The sequence below is a fragment of the Eptatretus burgeri genome, chromosome 2 (assembly GCF_056783735.1).
Source record: "Eptatretus burgeri isolate ZD-2024b chromosome 2, Ebu_testis_v1, whole genome shotgun sequence".
Classification (NCBI taxonomy): domain Eukaryota; kingdom Metazoa; phylum Chordata; class Myxini; order Myxiniformes; family Myxinidae; genus Eptatretus; species Eptatretus burgeri.
This window is the reverse complement of record NC_140962.1, coordinates 143,675,311-143,697,325: the sequence shown is the minus strand read 5'-3', so window position 1 is coordinate 143,697,325 and position 22,015 is coordinate 143,675,311. Positions and strand designations below refer to the sequence as shown.

The window sequence follows — 22,015 nt, the reverse complement described above, 5'->3', positions numbered from 1 at the left end:
CCTCAGTTGAGCTAACGGTCTCCTCTCCCTCCTCCCTTCCCCACCCACACGCCTCAACCCAATCCACCTCTCAATCTCGCTATTTCTCAGAAGCCCAAGGCACCTGGTGAGAAAAAACCAAGGGGGCGTCCCAGAAAATGGGTGAGTGATCCTCGGTGGTGGTGTGCATTTGAGTTCTGTCCGTTGGTGATACATTGACGTAGTTTATCGCCTCCATGTCACGTGGTTTGATGCATCCGCCTTGTTGATTTAATCTCTTTGGTCTGTTGGCCAAATATAATATCTCGCACCTCTCTGAAGTTTGTATTGTACTGTCCAACAGTCCATTTTTATGAAACACTTAAAAAATTTCTTCAAAAGCACAACTGCTCTGATCAGGTCAATATTGGTTTGGCACTCGTAAATATTTCGCCATAAACTTTGGTTTGGACCTAAAACCTTCGCAACTTCTATCTACAAGCTTTTGTTTTGTTTGCAAGGTACTGTTTATAAAATTGTATTTATTTATTGGCTTTGTTTATGTTTGCTTTGTTTTTTTTCCGAGTTGGCATACAAACACAATCTTTATTCCTTGGAGTTCCCCTTTTGTCGGTTTTTGTGGGTTTCCTTTGCCCACAGTCACGGTTCAGATGAGCGTTTTGTTGTTTCTCAAACTGGTCTCCAATCCCCTCCCCCGCTCCCTACCCTTCTCCAGTCACGTGACAATCAAAACTTTAGAACTGTGCACATGTCACTTGGAACTTTTCTTGCCACAAGACCACGTGGTTGACTTGGTGGGTTGGCTGGGTGAGGGGGTGCGGTGGGGGGAGAGGGGACGAGAGAGAGAGAGAGCAGTTGGGCAGTGTGCTCTGTAAAGGAAGTGAGTTGACCAAGGATAATATCACAGCGAGAAGCACGGGGTTTTCCGAGCACGTTATCTCAATGCAACATGATCCTGCTTGCTGTACTTTGCAATGAGCTTTGTTCAGCTCGGACTCCGTCCCGATCCTGACCGATCACTCTTTCGGTCGTTCATTTTTGCGTATTTGTTTGTCAAGCCGATCAGACTGAAGGGCCTTACCTCAATCCAGGTTTCATTTAACACGCAAACTGAGACAGAGGTGCAGTTTACAGGTCAAAGCAAAAGTCCTTTTCCTCTTCAAACACTTGTTTGATTCTTCGACTCGGCCGATAACTCGTTTATCACGGCATTTGTTCCTTTTTTGTTGTTGATTTGTTATTTGTTAACCTCCGGCATCGAAGATGGATGGAGGTTACTGTTTTCATCCCTATCTGTTTGTGAACAGTATTACGGAAAAACTGGACGGATTTCGACGAAACTTGGTGGGGGGGGGGGGTTAGGTATGGTCCAAGGATCATTCCATTGAATTTTGGACTTTGTCCCCCCCAAAAAAAACTTTTTTTCAAAAAAAATTCGATTTTATTTGAAAAATACTTGCATTTTTTTTTTTTTTGCATTTCTACATGTTTTAAGTGATTTCCACCCCCCCTCCCCAAAAAATTTGTTAGAGAAAAAAACAACAAATTTTGCAACTTCTTTTTCAAAAAAATTCCGATTTTATTTTTTTGGCATTTCTCCATGCGCGTCGATCTAGTTTAGTTTATTCAATCGTGGTTCAGTAGAGTCTGATCCATTTTGACCTACAATTAATAGGATATCAGGTTCACTTAAGTGACCCAGCAGTATTGGCAGCGAAGGTTTTGCACTCTACCGAGTGCTCCCCCTCGAGTTTGTTCATGTCTTCCCTTTTTGGCTCTGCTCATCGCACTTTGCATCGACCTGAGAATCCAACTTTGATGATCTCCAAGCCGATTACATCCAAATAATGACTTTATTATTATTATTTTTTTTTAGTGAGCTCTGTGTTTGAATAATTTTTGCGGGAACATGCAGCTTGAGAAACTTTATTTCGTTCGTTAGTCATTTGAAGGGAACTTTTTGGATTGTTTTGCGGCGTCTGTTGCTAGTAATCATAAAGATTTTGATTCCGTACAAGGGTTCACTTTTTGTTAACCTCCGCCATCGAAGATCGGAGGTTACTGTTTCCACCCCTTTCTGTTTGTTTGTTTGTTTGTTTGTGAACAGTATTACGGATTTCGACGAAACTTGGTGGGGGGGGGGGTTAGGTATGGTCCAAGGATCATGCCATTAGATTTTGGGCTTTGTCCCCCCCCCACCCCCCCCCCAAAAAAAATTGTTAGAGAAAAAAATATATTTTTTTTGCATTTCTACATGTTTTAAGTGATTTCCAACCTCCCCCCCTCAAAAAAAAAATGTTAGAGAAAAGAACTATAACTCTGTCAGCACTGTTGACATATTTAATGAATAAGATATAAGGTTCACTTGAGTGACCCAGCAGTATTGGCGGCGGAGGTTTTGCACTCTCCCGAGTGCTCCCCCTCTAGTTCTAGCAAACCTGTTCGAGCCTTGTGTCCTTTGTTCGGTTTTGTTGGTTACTCGTCCTGTTTGGGCATGTTGCTGGCACTGCATTTTGCCTCCTGCATGTTCAAACCTCACCGACGCTTGGCAGTTGTTTTCTTCACCATGCGTTGTTCTAATAGTCAAGGTTGTTTGCTCGGTTCTGGCCTTTCGGGTGGGTAAGGGTGAGAATACTGCTGAGGCTGTAATTGAGGCGATCTCGGAGGGTATTTATGGTCATATTCCATCACCGACATGACAAATGTCATGAAACTTCAGACACTGATACTGATATCTTGCTCTTCTGAAGGGCATTTTTGGATTTTTAAAGTGCACTAACGGTTGAGATAGCCGGCTTCATATGCTTTTATGCGCTCGTCCACACGTCTTAGTTCCTCACGTATACTTTTTTTTTTGTATCACAAAGTTTTTGTTGGATGAACGGTGCGACCACCTTATGGTGGGGTCTTTGAGTTTTTCAAAAAAATATTCTTTCAATTTTTTTTTTTTTTGAACGCCTCGAGTTACATTTGTTCTGACTCGATTGGAAATCTACAAATTGTTACGTCTGGACCTAATGGCCCATTCGATAATTGATGTTCCCCATTTGGTTGTTTATTTTTTTTTGTGAATGAAGCTTTTGAAAGCTCTTGCACAAAACTGACAAATCAGAATGGGCCCTATCAGTTCGGTCATTTTGGGCCCAAAACGTGCGATATATGTATATATATATATATATATATATATATATATATATATATATATATATATATATATATGTATATGTATATATGTATATGTATATATATATGTATATATATATAGATATATATATATAGATATATATATATATATATATATATATATATATATATATATATATATATATATATATATATATATATATATATATATATATATATATATATATATATATATGAATCACAATGCCGAGCAAAAACGAAAACTCAATTGTTTTAGAAATCATAGAATTGATGAAAACAGTTTTACTGACAACAGGACTTTGTTCAAACATATTCTTTAGGTCTCGCAGGGAAGGAGGTGGAGGCATTAAAACCACCAAATTCGATGCAAAGCGACTGTCAAAGTAAGAAACAGGCCAATAATATATCAAAACGTTAGATCCACAAATTGGAAAGGAAGGAAAATTGGGAAGTGGGCAGCTCTTGTGGTAGGATGCTTCAGTGGTGGTTTGAAGGTGTTGGGCTTGACCACAGTTATGTGTGGAATGCAAGAGAGCAGTGAAGCCTCGGCCAATCAATGTGGCACTCAAAACAGGCAGGAGGTTTTTGGCCGCTCATAAAATATGCTTCGCGACGAGTGAGAAGGGGAGGTGGCATATGGAAGGGGCATACATCGCGGAAGGGTGGGGCTGCTGGGTGGTATCAAACACTCAAAATTCCCCATGCCTGAGGCTGCTGATGATGATGATAGAAATCTTTAAGCTTCGATTGGGTCTTGCTAGGCCTGAGTAAAGAGTTGAGACGAGGCCATCCAAATGACCCACTCCAAATGAAGGTGAGCTTGAAGGTGTGTCTCTGTACCTGGTTAGGGTTGTTTGGTTGTAATTCCGTGCTGCCTTGTGGTGCGGTTACCATGGTGTAGGTATGAGAAACCTCAAAAACCTGTCATGTATCATGTGTCATTGTAACTGCCGGCTTTCTGGGAACAATATAACGGTCTAACTTATTTTTGCAAATTGTCAAACGTGGTCCCTAAATACGCAAACGTATGCCCAGAAGCTCACCTGCTGAAACTTTCGTCCCTCGGATACATTCGGGGTTTCATGGAAGCTCCTGGAGTTCGTCTTGCATCGCGTTTAACCAGAGATCAAACGTCAAGGCTTTTGGGTGACACTGAAGTTAATGGAATTGCCGTGTCAACTTTAGACATCTTGGAATTTGAGGCAAAAGGCAAATGCCGAACACCCCTTGAACTTCCTCTTGGGATTCTAAAAGGTTCTTTATGTGACTTTGTCTTTCCTTTCCACCCACCCAACCCAATGAGAAGCTTTCTTCTAGCTACTGGATTTTGGTTCTACATCTTGGAGTTTATGTTGGTTAAATGCTGACGTGTGTTTCGTATACGTTTAACTGTAACGTGGTATTCGGTTTTCCTCGCCATTAAATAAATATTAATATGTGATGTCATTGTGGTATCAGGTTGCGTTCCATTCCCATCTGAGCAATTAGCTCCATGATACTGGGCTCGCAATTTAATGTCCCTCATCCCACCCCCACCCCCCATACTCCTCCACCCATACTTTGTCCCCACCCCACATACTTTGTCCCCACCCCCCCCCATACTTTGTCAGCTGGTTTGTACATTCTCTACTAATCTCCTTGTAATTAGTGAAAAATTGCACTGATGTCTCCTATTAATGTTGTTGTCGTACATGTGGATTATGTGCAAGGTCGTCCATGAATCTTCGATCACTATTAAATAAATAAATAGTCGGTTGTGAACTCTAAATGAAGAGTGCAGCCACTTTGCACTCGGAGAATGAGACCAGACCCTTGCCGGCGTTTTTTATAATGATATTTGTTTTTGTTTATTTATTTATATTTTATCTTGTCCGCACATCCATTCTTGAGGTTTCCTGTTACATTCCAAAGAACGCTGTTCATTCTGACTACCGCGGTCGTCCTGCCAACACTGTTGCCACCGCTGTTTCCACTTAGGATGTTCGTGTTTTTTTTTTTCTTTCTTTTTTTTTCTTTTTCGTTGTGAATGGGATGGGCGTGAGATGTAGAGGATGGGTCGGGGTTTCAAAGGAGGGGCTTGATCATGTGGGTGACTCAGTGTGCATGTGGCGTCTGACTAAGGAGCCTGCAACGGAAGAAAGCACTCCTGCTTCTTGAATCGAGCAAGGTGGCTTGTGCGTGACTCACACGGTACTCGTGTGTGGCATGATGGGATGATGATGGGACTGGTGGTGTGGGGGGGGGGGAGGTCATTTTATTGGATAGCGTTGGGTGAATTAAAGCTGAGACATTGATATTACTCCACATGCCTCGTTTGCCAAGCTCGTTGTCTTGGCCTTTGCATATCAAATCTCCCTGCGGATGCAGTGTTTTCCTCTCCTCTGATCCTGTAACCTGTTCTCGGCGGCAAGTCTTTGTCTATCTTTCCGAAGTCGTTGTTGCTCCGTTAGATTAATAAACCCGAATTTCCTTTGTGATGCTCCTGCTGTGTGTGGATATCTTTCGAGCAGTGTTATAAAAGGTGTCTCCATATCTTTAGTTTAGTTGTGCACGAAGCATGTATATATATGTATATATGTATATATATATATATATATATATATATATATATATATATATATATATATATATATATACATACATACATACATATACATATTACGGAGTCCTCTTACTCGTGATACAATCGAGGATTCTGAAGTGTTACTCATAATACCCACTCCCACCATCACTGAAAGCGGTGATACACAGTACACATTTATGAAGATAATTTGCGTCATCCCACCTTCAGAACTCCAGGTGAGGGGGCAAATGAAGTTGCAACAACCTTTGTCGTATGACCTGTCCCCTTGACAAGTTTAGTTGGTTGAGATTTCTTTGTTGATATATTCTGTCATTACTTATTGTGCAGATGTATCAAAAATGTTGACCCGCACGGGCCACCTTGGACCAAGGTTTTGCTGACCCAATGGGGTTTTTAGTGACATTTGGAACCCGGGCCATTGCTTATTTCGAAACACACACACACACACACACACACACACACACACACACACACACACACACACACACACACACACACACACACACACACACACACACACACACACACACACACACACACACACACACACGTTCAGTGAAGTCTGTCCTGTTGTCACTGAACCTCTCCAAACCTTTGTGAAATTGTATAAAACTTCTGGGCTGCACCTCGGTCTCCTGTGTGTATGTCCTTAGGATTTTTTGTTTTTTTTGAAAAGAATATATACATACATTTTTTTTTAACTTGAATCTCAACTTCAAATGCTTATAAAAATGTAATATGTCGAATATTAGAAATAAATTTGCAAAATATACATATATATTTTTTTAAACTTGAATCTTCAACTTCAATTGCTTATAAAAATGTAATATCATGAATATTAGAAATAAATTTGCAAAATAAATGTTTGAATTATGATTGGTGTAAATCATGAAAACACGTCAACTCACGTACTTATCCTCAGTTAAAACAAGCCGGTCTCCATAGTGACGTGTGGTGAGGTGTTTTTAATAACGTGGCAGTATTTGTCCAACTGGAGCGACATGTGGTGAGGTGAGCATAACAAGCCAATCCATGCTCCACGCTTGTGTGTGTGTGTGTGTGTGTGTTTGTGTGTGTGTGTATATAGTTACGAATTCGTGCCCGCCGGCGTGCGATCGGCCGCTTTCCACTAATAGCAACCGCGTCACCCACCGGACGGACAACTCAGTCGTGACTTTCCGGAGCTAACGCCGGAAATCAGTCACGGGTGGGTTTCTAATCCCCACCACGGCTGAGCCAATTGTCTACCCACGCAAGATAGGGTCACTCGCCAAATTCGATATGCCTAAGTACCTGCGCGGGCAACCGACTGGGTGACCGTACCTCGACGCAGGTCGGCTTGGGACACGAACCGCTTAAGCGGTCCGTTCCGTTCTGCAGTGATAACCGAGCGGGTATTATCGCCCGACCTCGCCGGATCCGATTTGATTCTATTGAACGGGTGTTTAAAACCCAACTATTTATTCCACGATGCAGGATGGCATTTCCAATAGGGAGAAGACGCAACAAACGCGGTACATTTGAACAAAGCACATTTATTTATTACAACATGTATGAGGCAAGGCAATCATGCAATATACAGGCAAACAAAAGCAATCACGTGACGTATGCAAAGGGAAAGCACTACGACCGAATAAAAGCAATACTCATTTACAGGCACTTAAGCAGTTTTACTTATGGACACGGCGCCACATCATTCACACAAAAGAAGAGAAAAGACCACCCCCATAGACAGGGGGGGGGTCAGACTGGGCCCGTGGGCCTTTATGGCGTGGGACTTGGCTGACCGAATGGGTCCCACGAGACCGACGCTGGTCCCACCCTTGTGGTGCGACGGTCGGCGAGCTCTCTCCGGCACGCTCCTCCCGACTGCGCGGCAGAGCTTGTCCTCCACGCACAACCCTCGCGACTTTGCGCCCAGAGGGAAAGGCAGCACCTCTTCGATGTCTGCCCCAGAAGGTGAAACCACCAGAGCCCCGATCCACACGAGCTTGAACCACACCAGCTTGAAAGAAAAAAAGACCAAGACAAAAGACAAAGACCCCGCACGAAGCTCGCGTCTTGTCTGCCTTATATCTCCTGGGGCTCAGCGCTTCGCTCCTCCGTTTTCGGCTCCGCCTCCCTTCGAGCTCCTTCGAGAAACTTCTCGAAAAGGGGCGTGCCTCCGTTCCCAGCGCCTCATTCCACGAACCGACCAATGGCGAACGATCTTCCTCGCCCTCCCCCCACACCAAGTGCGGAGAAAACAGGCGGGAATATTAGGTGGAAAAATCAACGTGCCCTCAAGTTCCTTCCTTTTGCTCGCGTTTATTGACTGAATGCGGAGAGATGGTTGGAATGTGTCCGTGGAGAAGAAGGGAATTGATAGCTGTCGTAGCGGTGAAGGTCGTAAGGTGGTTGGCGATCGTGGTTGGTGGCGTGGTTGGCGTTGTGGTTAAGGGGAGCGATGTTTGTTGTAATGGTGGTGGAGATGTGGTTGGTTCAAAATAAAGAGAGAAAAAGAAAAACCTACCTCAAAGGATCACAGCCCTGCGACACGAATAAATCCCATTAAACAACGGTGGGGGAATCTAACTGAACACAGACTTTCCGGAATAACTGAATCGGGAACCTTGATGGTGTTCTGCAATTTCCAGGGCAGGAATACTACCCCCTCCCCTTTTTACAGACTCGTCCCGAGTCGTCAAATTTTCGTGTGCCATCATGTGTAAGTTTCTCCTAGTACGATTTCCTTTCGGATCCCTGAGTGCGACATTTGGAGTATTCATGTCCCTAAAAATAAATAACCCACGGGCTGAGTAACTAACAAAACAAACCCACTCATACAGACGACAAATTAATTGCCGGCGATAAGACACACATGCAGGGGGCAAGCAAAACCATGGACAATCTTAACCTTAACCTAATAACTTTATACGCTAAACCATGGCGCAGGATCGATGGACTCTGAAAAAACCAGCAGGGAGCCAGGCTGCTCACATGCAGTCTCTGGCTCATGAACCAATGCAGGTGACAGGGAATGTGGCCGGCTGCTCACACGCAGTCCTAGGCCTCCCCCTTTGAAATGAGCGCAGTGAACACAAGCGGTGCACGAGTCGCCAATGCGGTCCCGTGATGCGGCTGCCTACAGGGCAGTCCCTGCAGAACGCGCGACGATTTTACGCAGCAAACAAACGTTGCACGGGCCGCCAATGCGGTCCCGTGATGGGGCTGCCTACAGGGCAGTCCCTGCAGCACGCGCAATGATCCTGGCGTACATGGCAATGAACAGGGGCAAGGCAAAACAAGGCCGTTGTAGCAAAACGGGCTGGTGGTGAAGCTGACTGGCACAGGCCTTGAAGTAAAACAGCCGGCAGATGATCCGACCGGTACAGGCCTTGCAGTAAAACAGCCGGCGCATGATCCGACTGGCACAGGCCTTGCAGTAAAACAGCCGGCGGATGATCCGACCGGCACAGGCCTTGCAGTAAAACAGCCGGCGGATGATCCGACCGGTACAGGCCTTGCAGTAAAACAGCCGGCGGATGATCCGACCGGCACAGGCCTTGCAGTAAAACAGCCAGCGGATGATCCGACCGGCACAGGCCTTGCAGTAAAACAGCTGGCAGATGATCCGACTGGCACAGGCCTTGCAGTAAAACAGCCGGCGGATGATCCGACCGGCACAGGCCTTGCAGTAAAACAGCCGGCCTCTTATCCCGTTCAAGGAGGTTGGCGGAGGGAGTGCGGTGGTGCTGGTCACTCGGAAGGTGGGCTCGGACCTACCCTACTGTCTCCCTCCCAACCTATCGCCTTTGCCTGTTTCTGTTCATACCCACTCCCTTAATTTGTCAAAAATCCAATTTAGCCCCATCTTATTTTTTTGTTTTATTTTATTCTTTTTTTATTGTCCCGACTATAAATTCGTCTCCCTAACCCCCTTTATTGTCTCAGTTCGGCTAACCTATCCTGTCCAAGCCTACTCCCAACCCCTACGTTCCCTTCCTGGAGTGGAATAAAGGAGAGCTAGCGTCCTGTGTCGAGGCCCAATGAAGCCTCAGAACGGCCTCCTCAGACTTCAGTGATCTCAACCCAAAGTGGGTCCAGCGGCCCACAACGAGAGCGGAGGGGTACACTTCCTATCTACCCTAACAATTATTAACCTTAAACTACCCCAGGGCTTTCAACAAGCGTCTCTCGCTTAAACTATCAGTTCTAACAACCAAGATTCCCGTCGCCTGTGTTGGTGTCCTCTCAAATTTCGGACCTCGCCCTCCAATTTTCCATTCGTGCCCTTACACGGTCTCATGGTTGGGACGCGTGGCTCCCTTGGCAGGAACTACCCTCTGCCGATTCTCAAACTATGGCACCCCCGGGCCCTGCAACTGCGTCCGAGCCGACCAGCTCCCTAAAAACTGGGGAGTGCCCTCCTCGGCGACTCCCCCACGATGCCCACGTGGCGTGTTGGCACCCCGGGTCCCTTTCCGAGGGTCGCCCATGCCCAGTACACTACCCCCGTGGCATTTGGTGCCATGGGCCCCGCATCATGCGGGCCACCCATGCCCACTACGCTATCCCGGCCCCCCATGGACCCTTGGCCGACTAGCCTGGTGCCCGGGGTACCCACTCAGCGATACTCACCGTTCGGAGCCACGCTTCCAGCCCGTCAACAGGGCTCCTGCACCCCTCCAAACAGGTTTCGAGCCAACACTCCCACCAACAGCAAAACGACCTCCATTTTGTCAATTTGACTAACCCCCTAACTCGCATTACACTGACCCCGGGGTCCCTTGGGCGGGAATCACTCCTCCCCTCAATCACTCATCGCACCATGCATTCCACATTCGCTCCATACACACAGACCCGCTAGCCTCACTCACTCATCAATTACATGTTTCAACTCTCTTCTCACACCATCGCTGATCACTGCCATTCCTCTCACTCAACCCCTAACTATCTCGTGCTCCCTCGTCATCCCTTGCACTATAGCACGTTCCATTTAACACTACGTAGCTAAGCTATGTCCTCACTACACACTCAAAGTCTGTCACTGTCCTCAAATAATCCCATACTCCATCCTAAATCTAAACTCACGTTCCCACTAACTAACCATACCACGGGCCCATGAGGACTTATCCCTGCCCCATGGAGCCGGTCCAGCTAACATTAACCCTTCCCCCTAACTAGTGGTATCCTGTGCCCTGGTAGGGGGTCTTCAACCCCTTGCCCGGGAAATCCTGTTCACCCGAAGCGAGGCTTGCTTTCTTTTTTTTAATGCGCTACCAGCGCGGCAACTCGCAACCTGCGCTTTTTCCCCGTGACGTCATGGCAGCTGTCCATGCACCTCGTCCCTTCTCGGATGGTACCATCACGCAGGGATACTCCTCCTGCCGGATTCCAACCATAAGTGCAGCCATGACGTCACCCTGTGCATTAAAAAAAAAAACAAGCCTCACGTTTCGAGGGGTTCCGCACGCGAACACCTGTGCTCTGCTCGTCGGAGCTTCACACACACATCCGCGTGGAGAACCCATCCGGTCCAAATCCACATCCAGCCTACCTTCTGTCCGTCAGCGGGATCGGCTAATCCACCGCGTGCGTTTACGGACCGGGTTTCACTCCCAAAAGTGCGCACATGGCGGCCTCGTGCGTTGCACAGCAAGGACCCCGCGTGCGCTGCCGTGCAAACCCGGCATGGTCCCCAAAACAGCTACGGCCGCTACCCGGCCTTTGTCCACCTGTCGTCGTCTCAATTCCACCCACGCACACCAGCGTGTCACGACGCTCACACACCATTCCAGGACACTTCCACTCGGAGAAGCGGTTGCGGTTTCGTTCTCACGCATACCAACTGCCATCTCCCTTACACACAGCGACCTATCACACATGGCCGTTCACTCACGCATGCCCTTTCACTCGCACACGTGGTTCCACTCAGACAGGGGGTTTCACTCACACACACCATATTACTCGTACACGCCGTTTCACCCACAAATGCCATTTCCCTCGCACACGTGGTTCCATTCACACACGACCGTTCACTCGCACACGTGGTTCCTTTCACACACGGTTCCTCATCCACACACTGCTCACTCGCAACCTCGCACACCATTTTACTCACACACGTGGTCCCTTTCACACACAACCTTTCATCCACGCTATGTGTGCGTTGCAGCACACATTTCGCCACACTTGTGAACACACACACCGGGACAATCGCACAAGGGATTAGCGCCAGCACAAGGGGTTCTGGGGCTTTCAAACCCACCAAGCTCCGTGTGCACCTGTCCACAACACTCGCCCCTCCGAACTCGCTCGGCACGACCAGACCCACCTGGTCGTGATCAGCTTCAAGGGAGCATAGCGTCTCCTTCCATTCCTGAAGGAGGCTATCCAGCTGCTCGCACCGGGTCACAAAGCATTCTGCGAGCTCTCCCCCATTGTCCTCCACTACCTCAATGTGTGTGTGCTCGTCCTTAACCCCGTCTTCATCGTGTAGTCTCTCCTCTACTTTTTCTACCTCCCGAGTCTCTATACATTTTATTTCTGTTATCTCTGTCGTCTCCACGTGTCTCGTACACGTCGCAGTCACCACATTTACTTTTTCCCTCTGTTTCACCGTCACTTTCTCTGTCGTTACAAGTCTTGTCCAACACGTTTCCCGCCTTATTTTGTCCTCCACTGCGGGGCCCACACAGTCCACACTCCCCCTCAACTCGTTCGCTCCAACACGTGGCGCCACCATTTTGCACTCTACCGTCCGCGCTTCGTTGCACGCAATTGCGATTATGCCCGCCTGCAGGCCTCGCCCACTTGCTCTGCATCTCCCCCCGCAGTGTTTGCACATTTTCATCCATTTTGTCATTCATTTTCTGCGCATTTGTTTTCATTTCGTTATTTATTCTGCTTATCGCTTGTAAAATCATGTTTACCTGGCCCATGTTAAGTGGGTCTGCGGCTATCGCTTCACCCTCAGGCGTGGATCCGCCGGGCATTGGGGAGGGAATTTGACGGAGGAGGGGTGGGGGGGGTGTCATCCACCGCGGCCTCTGCCGCTGCGCCCATATCGGGCGCTGGGTCCATTTGTGGGGGATAGTCAACCTGCATTTCAATGTGAATGTCCTGCATGGGGATTTCACCCTGAGCCATGGGTTCTAATATTTCTTCATTAATTTCTAATACCCCCTGCTCCCGTTCGCCTTGAAAAGCCATCTTGCCTCGTCGGAAATAATTTTAAACTCTCGTGGTTTGGTGGGAATCGGGGGTTGCTCACACACCCCTGAACCAATTCCCGTTAATTTAGTTGGAGGCGGGGTGGATTCGACTCTCACTCCCGGACACCAGTGTTACGAATTCGCGCCCGCTGGGATGCGATCGGCCGCTTTCCACTAATAGCAACCGTGTCGCCCACCGGACGGACAATTCAGTCGTGACTTTCCGGAGCTAACGCCGGAAACCAGTCAGGGGTGGGTTTCTAATCCCCACCACGGCCGAGCCAATTGTCTACCCGCGCAAGATAGGATCACTCGCCGAATTTGATATACCTAAGTACCTGCGCGGGCAGCCGACCGGGCGACTGTACCTCAAAGCAGGTCGGCTTGGGACACGAACCGCTTAAGCGGTCCGTTCCGTTCTGCAGTGATAACCGAGCGGGTATTATCGCCCGACCTCACCGGATCCGATTCGATTGAACGGGTGTTTAAAACCCAACTATTTATTCCACGATGCAAGGTGGCATTTCCAATCGGGAGAAGACGCAACGAACGCGGTACATTTGAACAAAGCACATTTATTTATTACAACATGTATGAGGCAAGGCAATCATGCAATATACAGGCAAACAAAAGCAATCACGTGACGTATGCAAAGGGAAAGCACTACAACCGAATAAATGCAATACTCATATACAGGCAATTAAGCAGTTTTACTTCTGGACACGGCGCCACATCATTCACACAAAAGAAGAGAAAAGACCACCCCACAGACAGGGAGGTCAGACTGGGCCCGTGGGCCTTTATGGCGTGGGATGAGACCGACGCTGGTTACCTGCACCCTCGTGGTGCGACGGTCGGCACTCTCCTCCCGACTGCGCGGCAGAGCTGGTCCTCCACGCACAACCCTTGCGACTTTGCGCCCAGAGGGAAAGGCAGCACCTCTTCGATGTCCGCCCCAGAAGGCGAAACCACCAAAGCCCCGATCCACACAAGCTTGAACCAAACCAGCTTGAAAGAAAAAAGACCAAGACAAAAGAGAAAGACTCCGCGCGAAGCTTGCGTCTTGACCGCCTTGTATCTCCTGGGGCTCAGCGCTTCGCTCCTCCCCGTTTTCGGCTCCACCTCCCTTCGAGGTTCTTCGAGAAACTTCTCGAAAAGGGACGTGCCTCCGTTCCCAGCGCCTCATTCCACGAACCGACCAATGGTGAACGATCTGCCTCGCCCTCTCCCCACACCAAGTGCGGAGAAAACAGGCGGGAATATTAGGCGGGAAAAATCCACGCGCCCTCAAGTTCCTTCCTTTTGCTCGCGTTTATTGACTGAATACGGAGAGATGGTTGGAATGTGTCCGTGGAGAAGAAGGGAATTGATAGCTGGCGTAGCGGCGAAGGTGGTTAGGTGGTTGGTGATCGTGGTTGTGGCGTGGTTGGTGTTGTGGTTAAGGGGAGCGATGTTGGTTGTTGTAATGGTGGTGGAGATGTGGTTGGTTCAAAATAATGAGAGAAAAAGAAAAACCTATCTCAAAGGATCACAGTCCATTAAACAATGGTGCGGAAAATCTAACTGAACACAGACTTTCCAGAATAACTGAATAAGGAACCTTTATGGTGTTTTGCGAATTTCCACAGCTGTAACAATATATATATATATATATATATATATATATATATATATATATATATATATATATGAGCCTGGTGTTGGCGCAGTGGTTTGGGCAACGGCTTGGGATCCAAAAGGTCCTGAGTTCAAGCCCCGTTGGGCCACTGAATTAATACACCAGGGGGTTGACTCATCCTGTCATCCTTCCGAGGTCGGCGAAATGAGTACCAGTGTACTGGGCTGGTGTATACCCCGGTTAAAATAGGTGTACCATATCCCTGTGTTGTAAGAGGCGACCAGGGTTGCGTCAGGAAGGGCATCCGGCGTAAAAAATGTGCCAAATCACTATGCGGATCACACGGATGATCCGCTGTGGCGACCCCGAACGGGAGCAGCCGAAAGAAGAAGAAGAAGATGTGTATGTGTATATGTATATGTATTGTTGCGGTTGTGGAAATTCGCAAACCACCATTCAGGTCCGGTAGGTGAGATATCTCTGTAAGTACATGTGTAGTTAGCCCCAAACCCGTTGTTTAGAGGGAATAAATGTGATTCATTCGGGCTGCGACCCTTTGAGATAGCCGTTTTTCTGTTCTATCTTTATTTTGAACCAACCACGTCTCAACCACCATCACACAACAACCACCAACCACAACGCCGCTTCACAACAACAACAACGCCAACAGCCACGATCTTTACTTTCACAACTCGCTCCCGCAAACATCGCATCACCGCCATTCCAAACGGCACCATGGCCATAAACCACCACCATAAACCCTCCACCACCTTCACCTCTCCTCCTTCTACCGCCATTCCCGCACCACTTGTGAGCACCGAGCGTCAGGCTGTCCTGGGCTCGTTCAAGATACGCACCGAGCCGCGAGTGCAAATAGCAGCCTTTCCGAGGAGAATTCGTATCAGAAATGCTACACGCCCACTTCTGATCCGTCCAATCAGCAAGCGCGGGGCGGTTTGGCCCCGCCTCCAGGCGCGTCGGTGTAGAATTGAGATATGCAAATTCTAGGATCAGGGGAGACTCACGCCCCTTTTCCTCCGTCCAATGGGCGAGCGTGGCTCCACCCCCGAGCTCGTTCTGATCCAGAAATTTGCATATGGGTTCTCCTGCCGGACTATAAAGCGCCGAGCGCGGGGCGAATCTGGGAGAGTCAGTTTTGGAGAGCAGAGTGTGGCAGCGGCAGAGTCGGTTTGAGCGGAGTCGGCCTTGGAGGAGCGGGGAGTCGGCCTTGGAAGGGCGAAGAGAGTTTTGGGGCAGAGTCGGGTTGGAGCGCGGAGTGGAGTCGGGAGGCGAGGGCGTACAGGTGGTTTGCTGCAGTCGGCTGAGGAGAATTGGGGAAGAGACCGAAGAGCTCGGGTCCGAGGCAAGGAAGACGGCGGTCGGCGACGAGGTCGCGGTGGAATCGCTCGTCACGGGACCCAAGCAAGGCAGCTATACTCTTTCCCCAGAGCATCAACAATTCCCCCCTTTTTCCCCCGCGCTGAGATAGTGCGAAAAGGGGGCCCCGTTCCCACCCCACTCCAAGCAGTGCCAACAAAACCCGCGAAGGAGCACGAAGTCGGGGCACCGCTGCGCCGCCACATTTGCGGCTCATCACAAAGACACGAGTAGGATCCACCCGGTCTCGCGGACCTGACCGCTCTTTCAGGTCTCGCGCAAATATTGTCCCACAGGCCCCGTCTGCCCCCTTGTCTTTGAGGGTGGCCCTTTTCTTTTGTTTCTGTGTAAACGTGTGTGTGTGGCGTCAGTCTGTAAAGTAAAACTGTTTAAGTGTTGCCGTGTGCACGCGTAGTCGGTTGTAGATCTGCATTGTTGTGTTTCTTTTGTTGCAATTGCTTTATGTGCATTCTGTTTAATTGTATATGTGTGCTTTCCGTGTGCCGCGGAATAAATGTGCATCATGTTGAACTGTTTTCCCGTTTCGCTTCGTCTTTTCTTTAATTGAATCTCCATCTTGCTTCACGTAAAGGGTTGGTAGTGGGTTTAAATCGCCCGATAATTAATCTGAACCGGCGAGGCCGACGATAACACCGCTCGGTTATCCCGATAGTACGGAACGGGTCGCTTAAGTGGCCCGTGTCCGGAGTCGACCTGCGGCGAGGTGCGATCGCCCGGTCTACCCTCCGCGTGGGTACTTAGGTAGGTCGAGTTTGGCGAACAACCCTATCCCACGCGGGCGGCCGATTGGCACGATCGTGGTGAGGCCAAAAGGCCCACCCGTGACTAGCTCCCAGCGTTAGTCCGAGAGGGTCACGACAGAATTGTCCGTCCGGTGGGCGACGTGCCGCGATTCGAGTTACGTGGCCGTTTGTACGCCGGCAGGCGCGGATTCGCAACAATATATATATATATATATATATATATATATATATATATATATATATATATATATATATATATATATATATATATATATATATATATATATATATATATATATATATATATATATATATTCGCAACAATATATATTTTGGGTTTCCCAAAAAAATGTACTCACATTTTGGCTCCTCATAACTCATTGAATTTTTCATTTTTTTTCAGATCAAATTGATCCGAATAATGGCAGAAGTACGACTAGGTTTTGAAGAAAGAAAATGTATCACAAAGTGCTACTGGAAGCACAAAAACATCATGGAAGTGCAAAGGCAATTTATAAGACATTTTCACAAAGATCCACCAACGCGACGCACCATTGCTCGCATCCGAGATAAGTTTGAAACAGATGGAACTGTGCATGACGTCCATAAGGAGCGTTCAGGAAGACCACGGTTATCAACCACCTCCGCAAAGGAAAATCGATTGCTGGAAACCCTCCACCGATCCCCACGGAAATCTGTACGACAAATGGCTCGTGAGACAGGAAACGCAAAATCAAGCGCCCATCCCATTTTGAAGAGAAATTAATTGGAAAAGTTACATTCCAAAATTAATCCACACTCTAAATGAAGACGATCCAGACCGGAGAGCTGAATTTTGTGAGTGGTACCTGGGCAAATGCGAAGAAGATGCAGCATTTCCATCCAAAATTGTTTGGAGCGATGAGGCCAGCTTCAAGTTAAATGGCTCAATTAACCGACACAATTGCACCTACTGGACTCCTGAAAATCTGCATGTTACTATGGAACACCATTTAAACTTACTAGGGGTTACTGTGTGGTGTGGGATATCAGCATTGGGCATCCTAGCACCATTCTATTTTGACCAAACTGTCACTGGGGATGTTTACTTAAACTTGCTGCAGGAATCCGTCGGTCCACGTGTCGAAGAGATATTTGGTGACGAAGAGATTTACTTTCAGCAAGATGGAGCACCTCCCCACTACCACCGTGATGTAAGGGCCTATCTCGAAGCAACTTTTCCGAACAGATGGATTGGGCGAAGAGGTAGTGTTGAATTCCCTGCGCGCTCCCCAGACCTCACTCCAATGGACTTCTTTTTATGGGGATATCTCAAAGATAAGGTTTACGGCTCAAAACCAGCAACAGTCGATGAGCTGAAAGAGGAAATTGAAAGACAATGTCTTGCAGTTACAAATGAAATGATTCGTAACGCTGTTGAATCCATCGGTCCGTGTTATCGGCTGTGTTTGGAACGTGATGGTCATCAGCTTGAACATTTGTAAACATGCATTTATCCATTTAGACATTTAATCATTAATCTTGTTTCTAAGTCAATGAACAATGCATTTATTATCATTTAAAGAGTGAGTACATTTTTTGGGACACCCAGTATATATGTATATATACACACAGGCAATCCTCGGGTTACGACGGTCTCGACGTACGACGTTTCGTGGTTACGACGCATCTACCATAAATTATTAAGAAAAAAAACCAAGCGCAAAAACGTCCGAAAATTAGCCACAAAAAGTGATTGATCTTGCTTTGAGTCTGATCTGAACAGTAGAAACACACCGACCATCCATGCCATTGGCATTTCTTACCTCTGAAAGCCTTTGTTGACTTTTTTCAGCGAGAAAGTTCGCCCCTCTGTGACTTTTGAATTCCTCGTGTGGACCTCTTGTTTCTTCATACCGTACTCTTACCAAATCAATATCTCTCTCAATATATTCTGAGGTCGCAAACTCATCACTGAAGAAAGCAGGGAAACACAAACAGCTGCGGCGATCAGGGAAGACACTTGGAGTGTAGATTGAACTTTTTCCAGCTCAACTGTGGTTAACCTCGCTCGTTCTACATTTTTCAAGTTTCGGTTAACAATGCAAGGTAATAAACGTAAATATAAATACCATATAGATAAATAACGACGTCGATCCAAGTAAGAAGAATAACCTTTCTGCGATGAGTCAGGAAAATTAATTGACTTTCTGCAGGAAGAGGATTTTTTACAGTGAGTTTTGAATTCACGAAGAGTCAAAACCAGTTTTGAAACCTAATGTGAATCTAAACATAGACTGGAGACTGACGACAATAGTGGGGCAGATAACAGCAATTTTTGAGAGGAATCGTGCAAATGATGATACAAGCATCAAATTTGGCACATTTGTTCTCCAGGGGATTCTAATCAAATGTGCCTGATTGGCCATTTGAAAATCCAAATTTTGAAAATTTGAAAAAATAAATAAATAAATAAAAAGTCAAGATCGCGAATCAATGTTGGATGCTGGCTGAGATTGGTGAATGTTTCAGAAACATCATCAAAGATGTTCCAAGTCTGCCATGCAGTTTTCTTCCCTTTACCGCGGAAGGCAGACACGACGTCACATCCAGTGAACGCATGGAAGTGTGGGATCCCTCAAGCTTTCTCAGGCCCTATTGCAGAAACTACCTCATGGACTGGAATCCATCGCACCTTGGCTCCTTGGCCAAAGGCAATCCACATGTTCTCAAGACCTAGTTCCTGTAAGGATGGCAGTACAGATATTGCTATGACTGGTACGTCTGTGTCATTAGCCTTAATGATAATGGACTTGCGACCATCTGTCGTTGCATCCCTGACATGTACAAATATTAGAGTGTCAGCTTCTTCATGACAACATGGAGACACAGCATCCATTGACTTCCATGTGTTGCTAATGGCATCTTTTCCTTTTGTGACAATGACTGTGCTTGTCATCTGTGCTTCACACATCTTTTCTGCAAGGAAGTGAAACAGCTGTCTTGTTGCTGTCATCTATAAGAAAGCTTCTCCAGTTACTTGGGGTCTTACTGGTTCCTGTCACTCTTCTTCTGATTCCTTGCCCCCTTTTCGACCTTGCCTCGGACTTCAGACGACTTCTTGTACACATCAAACACTACGTCCACCCTCTCGTACGTGGCACCATAGGATTCCACCTTTGGGATGATGTCTTCTTCAGCATAGTCATAAATATCTTTGAAGTGCGTGGAGGTAGGGCATTGATAAGTGCTGAGCCATCAATGATGACTGCATCTACCCTTGGTTCTCTGTCTGGGATGTTCACTTGCGCTTCAAGAATTTCAGCCAGCTGTGACTTCAACTTTTGTTTGAAGTTTTTTTTTTTTCTTCAATTTTTCAAAATTTGGATTTTCAAATGGTCAATTGGGCAGATTTGATCAGAAAGCCCTGCAGAACAGAAATGCCAAATTTGATGCTTGTATCATAATTTGTATGATTTTTCTACTATCTACTACACTACAACAACTTGATTTGGCCTGAACGCGTCATCGGGAAGACCCGCAACATCGGAAAAATCCATAAACAAGCCGCATTGTTATATTAGCCGCAGAGGTCGAAGTTGAGGGAAAAAGTTGCGGCTAATAGTCCGAATTTTACGGTTGTGCTTTGGCTGGAAGACCACCATCAACGGCGTATTCCAATGAGCCTTATGTTGATGCAGGAGAAGGCTAAAAGATTGTTTGAGGAATGAGGGGCAGAACACACTAAAAGGTGTTATAAAAATATAAATAATATATATTAAAAAATATATATATATATATATAAAAAATATATATATATTGTTGCGGATGGCCACGTGACTCGAATCGCGGAATGTCGCCCACCGGACGGACAATTCAGTCGTGACCCTCTCGGACCAACGCCGGGAGCTAGTCACGGGTGGGGGTTTAACCTCACCACGATCGTGCCAATTGCCCACCCACGCAGGATAGGGTTGCTCGCCAAATTCGGTCTACCTAAGTACCTGCGCGAATTGTCGACCGGGCGATCGCACCATGCCACAGGCCGACTCCAGACACGAACCGCTTAAGCGGTCCGTTCCGTGCTACAGTGATAACCGAGCGGTGTTATCGTCGGCCTCGACAGTTCCGATTAATTATCGGGCGTATTAAGCCCACTACGAACCCTTTACGTGAAGCAGGATGGAGGGTCAATTAAAAGGAAGGAGACGAAGCGAAACGGGAAAACAGTTCAACACAATGCACATTTATTCCACGGCACACGGAAAGCACGTATATACAGCCACAATAATCAAAATTCACATATAAAGCGAAAGCAAGAGTTAAACCGAATACGCGTACACATGGCAACACTTATACAGTTCTACTTTACAGACGGCGCCAACACACATTTACTCAAAAGCAAAGGAAAGAAGCCACCCCCATAGACAAGGGGGCAGACGGGGCCCGTGGGCCTTTATGGCGTGGGACTTGGCAGACCGTACGAGTCCCACGATACCGTTGCAGGTTACCTGCACCCTCGCGGTGCGATGGTGGGCGAGCTCTCTCCAGCGCTCCTTGTACGAACGCGCAGGTCCGCGCAACACAGCTGGCAGAGCGGCGCCTCCAGTCCGCGTCCCCCTCCGCGACGTCCGGACTCTCCACCGACTGCAAGCTCCAACGAGCGGGTCGCTCTACGGTCCGCTTCTCCAAGGCCCAGACAGGCAGAAGACCATGAACCGCCGACTGACACTGACACTCTCACCGACCGCCCTGACCTGACCTCCTCTGACCTGACTTCCTCTCAGCGGTGCCTCCGTGCGCCCTTTTATTATTCCCTGCACCCCGCCCCTCCCTTCGCGGGGGGGGGAGGGGTGGGGGGGAACATTCCACCAGAGAAATCGGGGTGGAAGTTGAGTTCCAACCGTCATTCTTGTTTACCAGGGAAATCGGGGTGGGAGTTGTTGTTGTTCCCCTTTTGTGTTCGTGGAGATGTTGACGGTTGCTGGCGGAGTGGTGAGGATGGTGTGGTTGTTGAGAGGCAGGTGTGGTTGTGGTTGTTGTGAAGCGGCGTTGTGGTTGGTGGTTGTGTGATGGCGGTTGAGACGTGGTTGGTTCAAAATAAAGATAAAACAGAAAAACTGCTATCTCAAAGCGTCGCAGCCCGAATGAATCACATTAAATTCCCTCGAGACAACGGATTTGGGGATAACTACACATGTACTTAGAGATATCTCACCTACGGGCCCTTCAAGGTGTAATGCGAATTTCCACAGCCGTAACACTACCCCTCCCCTTTTTACAGACTCGTCCCGAATCGTCAAATTCTTGTGTGCCATCATGTGTAGTTCTCCCCGAGTACGTTTTACCTTCGGAT

The 22,015-nt window shown here is 47.5% G+C and overlaps 1 protein-coding gene across 2 annotated transcripts in view; it reads left to right on the top strand.

Annotated features, from left to right (window-relative positions):
- The window catches only part of LOC147033398 (uncharacterized), a 75,328-nt gene that overhangs the window by 19,071 nt on the left and 34,242 nt on the right, over positions 1 to 22,015 (top strand). For both annotated transcript variants that reach the window (XM_085854816.1, XM_085854807.1), the window contains one exon: positions 91 to 141. In XM_085854816.1, coding sequence (XP_085710942.1) covers positions 91 to 141 — 51 coding nt within the window. The remainder of the gene's footprint in view (positions 1 to 90; positions 142 to 22,015) is intronic.